At 39.1% G+C, this 15,136-nt stretch overlaps 1 protein-coding gene across 2 annotated transcripts in view; it reads right to left on the bottom strand.

Moving 5' to 3' along the window:
* The window catches only part of ank2a (ankyrin 2a, neuronal), a 39,222-nt gene that overhangs the window by 11,561 nt on the left and 12,525 nt on the right, over nt 1-15,136 (bottom strand). Inside the window, exons 19-34 of one of the 2 annotated variants that reach the window (XM_079614874.1) lie at nt 14,907-15,061; nt 13,983-14,194; nt 13,329-13,521; nt 12,796-12,892; nt 12,488-12,716; nt 12,276-12,401; nt 11,957-12,079; nt 11,782-11,814; nt 11,631-11,652; nt 7,847-8,970; nt 2,521-6,160; nt 1,550-1,627; nt 1,335-1,466; nt 1,074-1,214; nt 737-938; nt 544-616 (exon numbers count right to left, since the gene is read on the bottom strand). In XM_079614874.1, the coding sequence (XP_079471000.1) occupies nt 544-616; nt 737-938; nt 1,074-1,214; nt 1,335-1,466; nt 1,550-1,627; nt 2,521-6,160; nt 7,847-8,970; nt 11,631-11,652; nt 11,782-11,814; nt 11,957-12,079; nt 12,276-12,401; nt 12,488-12,716; nt 12,796-12,892; nt 13,329-13,521; nt 13,983-14,194; nt 14,907-15,061 (6,580 nt within the window). The remainder of the gene's footprint in view (nt 1-543; nt 617-736; nt 939-1,073; nt 1,215-1,334; nt 1,467-1,549; nt 1,628-2,520; nt 6,161-7,846; nt 8,971-11,630; nt 11,653-11,781; nt 11,815-11,956; nt 12,080-12,275; nt 12,402-12,487; nt 12,717-12,795; nt 12,893-13,328; nt 13,522-13,982; nt 14,195-14,906; nt 15,062-15,136) is intronic. The other variant, XM_079614873.1, reaches the window with a different exon arrangement.

The following is a 15,136-nucleotide window of genomic DNA, read 5'->3' as shown; positions in this document are numbered from 1 at the left end:
GGGAGTAAATAGATAGAGCTATGTGGATTAATACATCCAGCTACACAACACCGACAACGCTTGGGAGACATTCTCATCAGTGCAGCAATGACGGATGTGTACAACTCTCAACTCGTTGTGAACTCGATCAGGGCGGTTTTATGTTAAAACGGCAGTGTCTGTCAACACTCGTGGGCGGGGCCTGTGGCTTTAGTGACGTCACTAAAGCCGCATTCTGAAAACAGGTCGTTGGGAGACACTGCTTATGATTCATGGGTATTTAAAAAAAAGGAGTGAGTGGATTTTTATCACTGTAGAGTGGTTGTGTACACACACTGCCAACACACATTTATGTCCAAACACCATGCTGAATTTTGGATAATAGGTCCCCTTTAAGCCTTTCGCAACACAATGACTAGTAAGAGTTCTGTGCAATCTTTTTTTTTTTTTGTCAACTAGAAAACTAAGACCCTGTGGAAGAAGGTATCTTGTCAGTACTAGGGTTGACACATTTGGGACATGACCCACAGGTTATGCATCAAATGCACAATGCCATGAACTTACTTCTTCATCTCCAGCTTCCTTTGTAGATTCTTTCTTGACCTCTTGACAAAGCCATGGATTGGTGAAGCTGTCCCTAGGAGACATTGAGAGAGGACAGTGAATGACCAGGTTGTGTACTACCAGAAGACTGATTTACTTAGTGTAATCATCGCTGTAAATGTCATTAAAAAAAGTAGCTCTGTGTATCACTCACTGGTTAATCTCCAGTTCCTCCATCAGATCCCCATGAATGCTCTCTGAATGGATGTTTCCCATTGTTTCAGCCCATGAGGGAATGTCAAGGAGAGAGGCCACAGATAAGTCTTCTTCTGACACAGCTGGAGGATGCCTTTGCGAAGTCTCCACTCTCCGCACCACCCGAAGACTATCAACATCCTCTTGGACTGAGGAGAGAGCTACAAAAGACAAACACATCCATTTTGACACTCTGAGACTTTAGACTAAGACTTTTAATTCAATACTTTTTTTTAGGGTTTACATCTTGCAGTTATCATGTGCAAAACAAGAATGTGCTTATTGCATTGTCCTACCTTCACTGTGGTCCAAAGTCCTTTCAATCTCTGCATATGTTCTTGAGGTTTGCTCCTGGATTGACTTGTGCATTTGAATCTCAATAAGATGGACAATGTCCATGCGATTTATTTTAGTGATTCTTTTAATCAATGTATCTTCTGTGGAATTTGAGACATAATCAGAATCTATTATTTAAAATGCATTTTAAGCATTTGCATTTTAATAACATTGAATGAATTTCATTCTGACTGATAAGACTGCATAAGAACAGGACTCACCAGTAGCATGCTTTCCTTCTCTCTCTACCCAGCGCTGCAAAAGGGCATAACTCTGCTCTTGTAATGAATTTGGGTTTTCAGCACGCACGTGCTGAATCTCATCTTCATTGAATTCCAACTCCTTGGCCAGTTCTAAAAGAAACAACCACTTATGTATTTGCAACTTGTTGTTGTGTTTTGATTTTCTGACCATGTCGTACTGACATACTACTCACCTGTCCAACTAAAACCTAGAAGATCAGCAATTATGGCCAAAGTCTCTTCTTTCCTATCTGCATCATCATGCCAGTCCACTGTAACATCAAAGTATTCTTCATTTATATTTTATGATAGAAATGCATTCAAAACTGAAAGAAAAAAAAACTTCAAACATCAAAACCCAATTAATTTGCTATTTGAACTACTTTGACAGCTAATGGGCTATTTATGACTACCGGTATATTATGGGATATGCATTAACAATATTTGAGATATCAAAAAAATGTGTGACTAGAGTTGTTGTTAAGTCTTTATCTCTTTGTTATTTTATTTCCAAATTCATTTAAACTTCTAATTGTAGCACTCAAAGAGTACAATATTTTTACTCTGTTCTTTCTTTTGATATATTGCATGTTCATTTATTCATACAACGAAATATTCTGGGGGCCATGAAAATGATCAAAAAAGCTGGTGGGGAAAGATTAAATAGCATAAAAGCACAGTGACTGAATATCTATATAATTACTGTATATATTGTATAGATCTATAAAGTTCTATAATCTTATATGCCATAATATATTATTTTAAGTCTTTTTACATAAAAATGTGCCATTGCCATGGTTGTTTTAATATTCCTCAGATGAAACATGCAGAAGTGGGCATGCATTGCACAGGAAACTTTAATGTTATTTAAAAAAAAAAGTAGAACCAGTCAATCTTGAGATTTCAGTTTTCATGTACACACTGATATGCAAATGAATAAAACATGACATAAAAAGTCACAAAAATGACACAAACACACACAAGAAAACATTGAGATGAGACAAAGTACAGTACAAAACACCACAATATATAAAACAAAAAGCACAGGACAACACAGAACAACAAATTAAAACATAAAAAAAATAAAATAAAAAAAAGACTTCATGAATACAAAAGGTAAATTTTGGAGCAAGTAATACGGGGGGCAAGTGCCAAGTAGAGGTACCTTTACTTTGGTCTGGGGAAGTGCTGTCTGAGATTCTCTGCATCTGTGTCTCCACACAATCCTCCCAGTAGGACCTTGACTCAAAGACATCATCGCCTACGGACGGGGGTCGAATTGCTTTCAAACTACTTTCTATCCCTAACTCAACAGAGGCTATGTCTCCTTTGGTTTCATCACACACTGTGTTCCTTGAAGGGTCTAGTTCCTGAAAGACTTTGGCAGGTAGTTCAGGTTGACTGGATGCAGAATACTGTGGAGGAGACTGTGTTGGTGAAACAGGCATCTGGAAAGTCTTTGGTTTGGTGTAGTTGCTTTCTATATTAGTGTGATCATCCACAACAGACATGGACCATTCTGAGACACCAATATCTGCCTCAGATTTAGGCCTTTGATTCTGCTCAATGGAGTCCCCTTGTCCTAAAATTTGGTCAAAGCTGACTGCTTTCACAGCTATTTTTGGCTTAGATGTTGTGTCTTCAATTTCAGCAGCAATGTCCTTGAATTGAGTGGACATTGAAGGTGATGTCTGGAATTGCTGTTGACTAACAGTATGAGCTGAGGCACTAGAAGAAATCATTGATACTTGGTTGGATATGGGCATTTCAACAACAGAATGCTGATCATCTTCTACTGAGGAGTCGGAGGATTCCAGGTCTTGCTCAGAATAAACTGTTCGTGTTACTGTATAAGTGGCAGTGTCAGCATTCGGTATCAGTGTGTCTTCATGGATTCCATTATCCTCTGTGGGGCTCTTTAGTTCACTCTGTAGAGGGAATTTAATCGGTTCTGGATGTTCTGGTTTAATCTTGGTTCCAGTTTGACTAAAGCCATCAGACTTTGCATCAGGTTCCTCCGTAAACCTGTCTTGATGAACTAAACCATCTGCAGTCATCTCAAATGAAGCTACTGCAACAGAATCACTAGTGTTGAAATTGACTTGATCAAATTCTTCCCTTGGATCTTCATTTATTGGAAAAAAGACTAATCTTTCTTCCTCTTCCTCCATTGTCCTCTTGGTCATGTCAATGGCTCCACCTCTGGTCATCTCAAATAGTTTTCCTTCTTGGAAGAGGAAAGGATTTGGTGTCCCCTCTTCAGTAGGGGTACGTCCTGGAGTTGTGTCAGGTGTGGTTCCATGGGATTGTCTGTCTGTACACAAAGCAAGTATTTTCTGCTCCTCAGCCTCAATTTGTGCATCAAATGCCTCATCATCTTCCACTCCAGCACTCCAGGGAACCAAGTCTCTCGGAGTAGATGCTGGAATTTCTTCTGGCTTTCCTTCATTGTCCTCTTCATAACTCCATAAATATGTCTGGAATTCATTCTGCACTTCCTTTGCTGCAGTAGTAGTACATACAAGTTCATTAGGAGAAACTAGTTCTAGCACTTTATCGGAAGTTGGGCTCTCACAAAGAGACTTAGAATCAACATCAGCATCCATCTCAGTGCCTGTTTTGCTTTCTGCTGATGTAATAACCAGATCCTCCTCAGGTGTAGTCCCACCGATCACTGTAGTATGGTACTCTGTAAAGAACCGTTCACAGTCTTCCTCCTTGTTTACATGGGTTTGCAAAGATGGTATGTTTGTGCATGTCTGTAAATCCACAGTCTTCAAATGGGTATGGTCTTGCTCACCTTTGTCCATGGTCTTTAAAACCTCACTGGTTACATATGATACTTTGTGAGATGACTCATCCAACTCAGGGTTTTCATAATCCTCATCAGACAATGAAGGTAAAGGTAATACTGGGCCAAATTCAGTCAGATTCTCTAAGCACTGCTCTTCTGATTCTTTCGTTAACATTGTGTTAAAGTCTAGTGGACTTTTATGTGGTGACCGGTTTTCTTCTTTCAGTTGTTTAAAATCACAATCAAAATCAAATTTTACCTTTTTAACTCTTGCATCCTTTTCCATTTCATCAAATGTTTTGATCTTTGCAGCCATCTTAAACATCTCTTCTTCTGGAGTGAATTGCCTTTGTAAAGCATCAAAATCATGAAGATCCTCACTGTCAAGTACCTCTTCTTTTTGCTCCAGGGTCATGGAAAGGCAATGCATATCTGGGGTCTCATGGGACCTTTGGGAAGACTCACTTTCTAAATAAATGTCTTGTTCAGAAATTATTTCTTTTTTTACATTTTTCTTAGAATCAGAAACAAAAGACTGACTTGTTGAGAAGACCTTTTCAATATAACTTAATTGTCCATACTCCTCCCCAGTGGGACTTCCCTCTAATGAGTCTTGACATGGGGACTCCTTGTTTGGGCTTGGCTCGATAGAGTCTGGCGTTTTTTGAGATGACCCATCTTCTCTGATGGGAGTAGTCTCAAGTGAGTCTGTTCTCCAGAGAGTTTTAGGGTCACTTATGATTCCAGGCTGCAGAGAATCCAAACTAGAAGGTCTATCTAGTGCATCTTGACTGTGATGCCAATGTTGGGGTATCTTCTCAGACTCAGTGATAACACTGAATTCTGTTGGCTTCATATCATCCGATGAATCCAGTGATGAATCACTTCTCATGTCATGTGCAGATGTTTCACTATCCCATTTCATAACTTGAATTGTATCTTGAATTATTGTCTTCGAATTAGTAGAGGATGGTGAGTCTGTTTTGGAGGATGGAGAAAGTGAATCCATTTTAGAGTCATCATTGGATGGTGAAGCAATTCTGGTCAATAGGGAAGGTGATTTAATCTTAGAATCATAAGGAGATGTCTCCTTAGCCCCTTGATGTCTAACTTCTGTTTCTTCAGTAGTTGTGCAGGAAGACAAAACAAAGATTTCATGGCTATTTTGAGGGGTTTCAGCAAGTCCCTCATGTGTATCATTGTCACATGTGCTGGTGTAAGGTGTCCTAGTCCTTATACTATTGACAGGAGAGTCTACCAAGGCCTTGTGTTTCTCACTTTCAGGACTATCTTCCAAAGCTTCATGTATTTCACTTTTAAGTAAGGGCTCACCTTGCACCATTGCAGTAGCAAATGCAGTGATTATATTTGATTTACTTGGATCCACAGCTACCTGATGTATCTGTTCCTCATCGTCTAAAGAATGGCCATCGCTACACATTAAATAGCGTTTACTTGCTTCACCTGATGTCCGCCTAAAGAGTAGATATCCAGGACTGTCCTCAAGTTCTGCCTTAATATCTGCGCTGAAGTCTTCTGAGGGTTTCCTGTCTGGGCTGATCTGAGGCTCCACAGACAATCTCCTATTCTGGCAGATGTTATCTTCATAATAGATTCTCTTAGGTATCAGCCCTGGGTCTTCATTTTCTAACAGCTCAGAAGTTATTTGTTGTTCCTCAGTCTCAAATCTGCCTTGTTCCTGAGATGGTTTTCCATCTTGGTCAATTGATGTAAGCTTAGAGAGCAGGTCTTCCGGAGAGCTTTCCTCTTTAAACTGAAAGATAATGTTGGAAGTTATAGCTGGATCACCTTCTGTATTTTGGATGGACAAAGTACCGTTTAAGGTCGTCAATGGTTTTTCATGTAGTGTTTCACTATAATCGATTATTGGTTTATATTGAATTGTGTTTGGGTCTAAACATGATTCTTGAATGATCTTGTTTTCTACAACATTTTTTTCTTGAAAATGTTGGGTTGATACTGTCATTTGGTTATCATATGTTGGAGCGGCCTGCATCATATCAGAACTTGACGCTTCAGAGGTAACAGTCGTAATTGCCCTATCTTGTAAATGTTGGGTTGTTACTGTCAGTTGGCTGTCATATGTTGGAGGAATCTGTGTTACATTAGGACTTGGCGTTTCAGAGGTCTCAGTTGTAATTGCTCTTTCTTGTAAATGTTGGGTTGTAACTGTCAGTTGGCTGTCATATGTTGGAGGAATCTGTGTTACATTAGGACTTGGCGTTTCAGAGGTCTCAGTTGTAATAGCTCTTTCTTGTAAATGTTGGGTTGGTCCTGTCAGTTGGCTGTCATATGTTGGAGGAATCTGTGTTACATTAGGACTTGCCGTTTCAGAGGTCTCAGTCGTAACTGCTCTTTCTTGTAAATGTTGGGTTGTAACTGTCAGTTGGCTGTCATATGTCGGAGGAATCTGTGTTACATTAGGACTTGCCGTTTCAGAGGTCTCAGTCGTAATTGCTCTTTCTTGTAAATGTTGGGTTGTTACTGTCAGTTGGCTGTCATATGTTGGAGGAATCTGTGTTACATTAGGACTTGCCATTTCAGACGTCTCAGTCGTAATTGCTCTTTCTTGTAAATGTTGGGTTGTAACTGTCAGTTGGCTGTCATATGTCGGAGGAATCTGTGTTACATTAGGACTTGCCGTTTCAGACGTCTCAGTCGTAATTGCTCTTTCTTGTAAATGTTGGGTTGTTTCTGTCAGTTTGCTGTCATAATTCGGAGGAATCCATGTTACATTAGGACTTGCCGTTTCAGAGGTCTCAGTCGTAACTGCTCTTTCTTGTAAATGTTGGGTTGTAACTGTCAGTTGGCTGTCATTTGTCGGAGGAATCTGTGTTACATTAGGACTTGCCGTTTCAGACGTCTCAGTCGTAATTGCTCTTTCTTGTAAATGTTGGGTTGTTTCTGTCAGTTTGCTGTCATAATTCGGAGGAATCTGTGTTACATTAGGACTTGCCGTTTCAGAGGTCTCAGTCGTAATTGCTCTTTCTTGTAAATGTTGGGTTGTTTCTGTCAGTTGGCTGTCATATGTTGGAGGAATCTGTGTTACATTAGGACTTGCCGTTTCAGAGGTCTCAGTCGTAATTGCTCTTTCTTGTAAATGTTGGGTTGTTTCTGTCAGTTTGCTGTCATATGTCGGAGAAATCTGTGTTACATTAGGACTTGCCGTTTCAGACGTCTCAGTCGTAATTGCTCTTTCTTGTAAATGTTGGGTTGTAACTGTCAGTTGGCTGTCATGTGTCGAAGGAATCTGTGTTACATTAGGACTTGCCGTTTCAGAGGTCTCAGTCGTAATTGCTCTTTCTTGTAAATGTTGGGTTGTTTCTGTCAGTTGGCTGTCATATGTCGGAGAAATCTGTGTTACATTAGGACTTGCCGTTTCAGACGTCTCAGTCGTAATTGCTCTTTCTTGTAAATGTTGGGTTGTTACTGTGAGTTGGCTGTCATATGTTGGAGGAATCTGTGTTTCAATAGGTCTTGCCGTTTCAGAGGTCACAGTTGTAATTATTCCTTCTTGTAAATGTTTTTGAGTTTTTACTGTCAGTTGGCTGTCATATGTTGGAGGAATCTGTGTTTCAATAGGTCTTGCCGTTTCAGAGGTCACAGTTGTAATTGTTCCTTCTTGTAAATGTTTTTGAGTTTTTACTGTCATTTGGTAATCATATATTGGGGGAACCTGCATCACATCAGAAGTTGCCATCTCAGAGGTTACAGCCGTAATTGCTTTATGTTCAAAAAGTCCAGACTTACTTTTTGATGGATCTTGGCCAGTCTGAAATGCCTTCATCAGCTCTCTTACAGACATGGTTTCTTCCAGCCTTTCTGTCTGTGACTTTGGAGATCTTGGGGATTTTGGAGGAAACTTGGTTGATTTTTCTGTCTCTGTGACATATGACTTACCCTGGGAAGTATTCACTTTCAAGTTTTGATTGTCCACCTCCTTTTCTTCCTCAACCTTCTTCTGCAGTGCCTTAACCCTGTCTTTAATGGATCCAATTGGAGTTTCTACAATTCTAGGGGACACAGGAACCGATCCAAAGACAGGTCCAGATCCACCAATAACTGCATCTTCATCAAGAGACTCCTCAGACTGACTCCTACTCATCCTTTCCAGGTCATCTTCAGAACTGCCACTTGCAAACTCCCTCTCTTTACGCTTTTTCCTTACTGGCTTTTTGATTTCTGCTGGACGGTGTTTACCACGGGCAATTAATACCTCTTTAAAGCTTTCTTGAACAATATCTACATCTTGTGAATGACTAAATGGTACAGGTTCCTGCAGACATTGTTCAAAGTCACCACTGAGATATGAAATCATACCTGACATATCCCTCTTAGGAGAAGAACTTGAAATAGAGTCTCTTGTGATTCGAACTTCCTGAATGAGTGTCTCTAGGTCTTCAGTGATGTTTTTGCTTTTGGATTCCTCAACATCTGTCTCACCGAGAAGTACCCACTCATCATCATCAATGGTTACAGATATCCCAATAGCACCCTCCCTCTTTGCTTCATCCATTGTTCCCTCACGGAGGATCTCTTCTACCTTTTCCAAGTCCTCTTTCACTTTTTCAACAATTTCAAACGGCTCATCCACTTCGTCATCCCTAGCCTTGTCTGATCTCTCTCTGGCATCCGAGGAGCATGATATTTCGGATTTTTCAGAGGTCAGAAGGACTGACACTTTAATCAGGTCCTGCTTCATATCGGACACCTCTGAAAGCAGATCTGGACTTGCGAGTGTGGCAGGATCATGCATGATTTGCATCAAGGAAAACTCTGTTGTCTCAGATCCATCATAATCTTCCATTTTAACAGCACAAAGAGATGTTTAAAAGAACAAAGGGGAAATGAAGAGGACAAAAGACATTGGAAAACTAGTCAGGGCAGGAGCAATACAAAATGTCTTCAGCTCAGATGATAAGGAAACTACTTGACAGTATGACGGAAATCGCAAAATGTATCTAGATTTGGATCCAAAGGATTTGGGAAGGCATGGGAGCAGTTAAGCAAAGCAAAGAAGAATTACAGAGTGAGGAGAGGAAATGGGCAGGAAATAACTTGCTTAAACACGTTATATTGTTTCAAGTATCCACTCATACACTTGCACAAGAGGGAAAGTATAAAGAAAAACAAAGGGAAAGTATAAGTAATACAGAAACCTGTGCACAAAGAACAAATGGGGAAAGTAATCATAACACAGAGTGGAGCTGTACCAATGAGGCATCTCAAGATTGTTCTCGACATGAAGAGCCCATGTCAACAAAAACACAGATAGCATGTTCGAAACATGTTCAAAGCCCTTAAAAACAGCACTGAGATACAATCAGAGGTTTTCCCATAAAACACTTTTGAATTATCAAATGCTATGGCTTTGAGTCAATCATGGAGGAACATATGGGAATTTGTTAAAAGACTGAGGTAAATGATAAGGAAAATTTAGGAAGGCAATAATAAACACGAGTGAATCAAATCAAATAAAGAATGTGAGTGACAGGGATAAAAATGTTACACAAATTATGCATATTTTCGAAAAAGGTATCCACGCATACAGGCTAAGCAGACACACTCACACACATACATATACAATAATATAATATGTGTAAGTCAAGTTATTTCCATGCAAGGGAAATTATCCATGCAAAGGTGACTTGTGGCAAGCAAATTATGTGATTTCATTACAGGCAAAATAATATGTGCCTGGTCAGTGTGATTTTCTTTTCGGGGAGAATGGTTTGTTTTCCAGTATCTCTTTTGGCATGTAACACAATTTTGATTTTAAACACATTAAACATTTTAGAAATCATCATGCCAGAAGTAAGATACCATTGTAAGAGAATATAATAATGTTTTATGAGAACAGCAGACAAAAAAAAGAAAAATGGAAGAAGGGATGTTTATCAGCCATAGCAAAGCAGTCAAGGATCCACAAATACAATTTCTGTTAAAATCACTTGTAAATATGTTTTCTATAATATTTCAAACAATGTATTATGGAGGTTACAAAACAATGTGAGAAAACGCAGTATATACACTCCTAGGCAGAAAAAAATGTCAAAATATTTAGTGGTCTTTTAATGGTCTTAACCATTTAATCACAAATCACTGGTCAGGAGATGAGCAAGAATTGCACAAATACTCTAGATAAAGTAACTTAGCATGGATTAGTCTCGCCTTTGTCCCCTTAGTGTTCCACTCGATATTAATGGCTTCAAACTGTTCATCATGAGTAGTTTAAAATGTCTCCTAGTTTGTTTAATGTGAGACCAAATACTCAGTATAGGGTTCATATTCTGGACTCTGACCAGGCCAAAACATGAGCTCGACACAAATCAGCTGAACCACTCTGAATTAAACTTCCCATATTCTAAAATATGGGAACATCTTAGATGTTTTTCTAAAATAGAAATGGCTTTTAAGTAGTGCATTTGCTTACATTTTGCTAATTTCCTGACCAATAATTTGTGGTTAAAACTTAGGGCCCTATCTTGCAGCCAGCACAATTGACTTTGTAGACCGACGCATGTATCATTCCTATGTTGCACCCGCGCACAGCGGACTTTTCCTTCCACAGACGCACGTCGGTAAATTAGGGAATGAACTTGCGCTCCCGGGGGCGGTTCAGCGAAAAGAGGAGGCGTGTTCCGGCGCAAACGTTCCCTGTTGCTATTTTGCAGTTTCAGAAAACAATTCCGCCACTGACCAGGAAAAACCTAGTCTAAAGACAGTGGTGCGTTGCGCGTTAGTCATATGCTATTTTAAGGACGCATGCTTGGCCATAATGTAGTGTGTGAACAACGCGCATGCACTTTGATTCTCTAATATAAACAGACGCAGCAGTTTCCATTTTTGCCAATCATACATTATTACAAGGAAAAATATTAACACACGAGGGAAATCATTGTTGTGTCCATGAAGATGTGAAAAAAATAGGCATAAATCTAGCTTACACATTCACCCAAATTATGTTTAACCGAAGCTAATTTGGGTGGGTTTCTCCCATCCCCATTTAATGTCACTTCTCTGTTATTTACAGCTCCTAACGAGAACGTCGGTCTCCTTGGCTGTGAACTGCTCCAGTCGCGCGCCTGGCAAATCCGCCGTTATAATAGCAATCCGCCATGGAACAAGCGCATCTGCTCTTAAAGTGAATGTGAGACGACGCTCTGATTGGTTTATTTCACGTTACACCCAAACCACACCTCTGAATAACGTAGCTACTTCAGACCAACCCATTTTAGATTTGAGTCGGGCGCAAGAGTCATTTATCCTGCCGGTAAAATAGCAACAGCGCCACAAAGTTACTTGCATTTCGCGTTTGATACTTGCGTTTCAGATCGTTAAAATAGGGCCCTTAAATAGAGTTAAACCATTTTGGGCTTGGGACTGGGCCTTTTTTCTTTTTTTTTACCCAGGTGTGCATAATTTTCATTTTAATTAAACTATTGAAAAATATTGCTTACATTTCTCATGTGTCTTCTCACTCTATAAAGAAATTAGATTAAAACAGAGAAAGTTAATAGGATTGAAAACATGAAAAATTTATTATCTTTTCTTTTTGCAAAGAAAACATTAAAAATAAATTATTTTCAAAATGTTAAAATAGGCATTTACCTCCACATCTGCATCTTCGTCAGAATCGGATTCCTTAAGAGTAAAAATCAACTGTCAGATTAAATATGGCAAAACTAAATATCATTTGAATAAAAGGTATCAGCTTTTTGTGTCTATGTATGCAAATGTATAGGCTATGCAAGTTAATATGATAGTTGAGAGTGTTTGCACTTACCTTTGAGTAGATAGGTAGGCAGATGTTCAGGTTGCATATTGCATTGTGGTTTAGACTGCGATATGTTCTTGGATCTTTTGTAAAAGACAGTCTGCCACATGGTTCTTGAGTGCTGTCACGAATCTGTTGAAACAACCAGTCTGTGACTTTTCTGACCACCAAGAGACATTTGCACAATACTGTGGCATCATATTTAAACCAGTAGGGGGCAATGTGAAGTGCTGTAATGTAACTTAGTGCCTTTTTGCGTCTCAAATGTTGAAATAATATCCCCATAGTTATCTACTATAAATAGTCCTTCAAATAACAAAGTGCTTACTTTGATAAACAGAGAAAGACGGTTTTCTTTAAAGGCATAGAAACTGAACACATGGTGCTGTCCACTTTTGGTCAGTGGGACCAGATTTCCAAAGCAGTCAGCAAAGATTGGCTTTCCCTCTAGTACCTGTAGAGATACATATACCACCATTTAGAAAATGTTCTTGTCAATGGCACTTTTTGTTGTGACAAGACTAGCTAAACCACACTTACCTCGACATCTCGACTACGAGCCACCTCGGTGAAGTTCTCCTGCTGCTCCAGAGTTTTGTCCATCTTATCATCCGTCATACAGAAGCAGCGGAGTCGTGCTTCGATGGGGTCTAAAGTCTTGGCGAAGATGACAAACTTGGCCATATAGGGCACACAGATGATCTCACGATACAGCTGACTGGAGAAGTTCACAGACTCCTGGATCTGACGGCAATCTATGAGCCAGAACCTGGGAGAAAAAACATGTATTTAACCATTTGTCAAAAGAAAACCAGTCAACAAATAGATGTCTCTGCAGCAGAACTCACCTTGCTGATACATTGGTGGTAAATGAAACACACTGGTTGATGAATGTCAGAGGTGTGGATCCAGTTATGTCCTCCCACTGTGCTGGAGTTGTCCCTCCTGGAAAAAAAATTAACGATTCACACCTTCTCACATTATTGTTTTTTTGCAGAAAAGGGTACAGACATATATAGAAATTAAGGTAATAAAATGAAATATAACATCAATAATAAAGAGATAAGACAATGAAATTAAAATATAATACAATATTAAAACATTACAACAGAGAGAAAAAAATATACCAGCAGAAAGAAATATGAATGGACAGATATGCTATTTACAGATGAACAGTTTTGAGATGTTATTTACAGATGTACAATCCCGTGTGTGATGTGTTCTGTATTAAGGTGGAACATAGCCTGAGGGAAAAAGCTGTTCTTATGCCTGGCTGTTCTGGTGCTCAGTTCAAAGAGAAAGTGGGCTGGATGTGAGGGCCCAAATTAATGGATAAAACTGGATAAACTGGGATAAACTCCTACTCTTTATTCTCACATACCAGTAATGCTACATAGCAGTCGTAGAGTGGGTGTACTGCTCGTCCCGTCACTGGTTGGGCTTTTAGGGACAGGAATAGTCATGGTGATGGGCTTGTGAAACTTGCGTCTTCTGGGTTCCAACGTAACAATTGGGCTGAATGTAGCCTTACTACCCAGGATCTTCCTCACCAGATCCTCACTGATGGGCTGGGCCTAATGAAGGATGAGATTGAGAATTGTTCAATTCCCTCTATCATTCTCCCTGCCTCTAAACAATGTAGGAGTAATACTGTATAGGGCCTTAAATAAATATTTTTGAGAAGAGCATAACTACCATTTTTAAAATAGAAACCACGACTTTGCCCATAAAATAACACATTTGAATATTTCTTGATATTTTCAATATCTTTTTTAATATCATGCATCTGTATTACTTTAGCAGTTTTTTACCTTTACATAAAGAAAAAAAATGCTGCTGCATACAGCTCAATATAAATTGAATCAGTTTTATTGACACAGAAGGAGTAATAAATAATCATAAAAATTGTACAGTGTTGCCCTCAACATAATGTGTGTATAAAACTGATTTAACACATGTCAAAAGCGAAATAAACAACTCTTCTTTATACATTATAAGGTCAATGATCAAGCTTGCAAGGCACAGTGGGGATCACCTGTAGTCCCACACGTATCCGTTTAGTCAGGGCTCCCTCGGGGAACACAGCCTGGACCTGTGGAACAAGTGTGCTGCTTAGCACCCCACCTTCTGGACCAATCAGGTGACTGTCCTGTTTAATGCGGGAGACCACAGCAAAGTATTGTGGGAAATCCCGGGTGATTAGGCGACATATTCTCTTTTTCTCCAGCTCCTCAGGACTGTCCAGTTCTGGTGTGAAAATTACAAATAATATCTCTTAATAAAACAAATGTTGTGCAATGTATCTAATATAAAAATAGTTGACAAAGAAGAGTATGATTTAAGGTATGCATTAAATTAAACTGTTTAGGGTTTATAAAATTAAGTGTACTTAAATGGTGTATAATTATGTTTGTGTCATAATCTCACACAGAATACATTTCCAATCCAATCCAAACCAGTAGTTGTCACACTTCTGTACTAAATCACCTTTTCAACTAAAGACATTAACTGTAACACCTATACTACTGTTCAAATGTTTAGGGTCTGTAAGATATTTATTTTTTCAGATAAATTAATGTTGTTCTTTCTGAATTTTGTATTCATCAAAGAATCGTAAATAAATGTATGATGGTTTCCACTAAAATAATAGGCAGCACAACTGTTTTCAACATTGATAATAAGTAAATGTTTCAATGCACTAAATCAGCAAATTTCTGATCGATCATGTGACACTGAAGACTGGAGTAATGATGCTGAAAATTCAGCTTTGCCATCACAGGAATTAATTACTTTTTAAAATATATTCAAATAGAAAACAGGTTCATCTGTTTTGATCAAATAAATGAAACCAATTTTTCTGTAGCACACCACTGGCCGAGTTTGATATAAGTGTAAGAGCAAATTTAAGGTGTGTTATGTTATTCAAACAAGTGTCTCTGTGCATTCAGGACACACTCACCTTCGTCCATGCCATTGAGTATCTGATTCAGCTCCTCTTCTGTATGGTCACAGTGATGTTCTCTCCAGCTCTCTCCTGTCTCACTGCGCAGAATCACTAACTCTCTCTCTGTCCCACGCAATGCAGCAAAGTGAGGGATCTCTACTATTACAGGCCTGCAAAAATAAGGGGGTGTTATTTCAGACAAATTAATGTATGGCTTTAGACAGCTTAAATTGAGGGTTGTTGTT

The sequence above is a fragment of the Phoxinus phoxinus genome (genome assembly GCF_949152265.1).
Source record: "Phoxinus phoxinus genome assembly, chromosome: 6".
In the NCBI taxonomy this organism is placed as follows: Eukaryota; Metazoa; Chordata; class Actinopteri; order Cypriniformes; family Leuciscidae; genus Phoxinus; species Phoxinus phoxinus.
The sequence above is the reverse complement of the archived record's forward strand: the minus strand, read 5'-3'. Positions and strand labels throughout refer to the sequence as shown.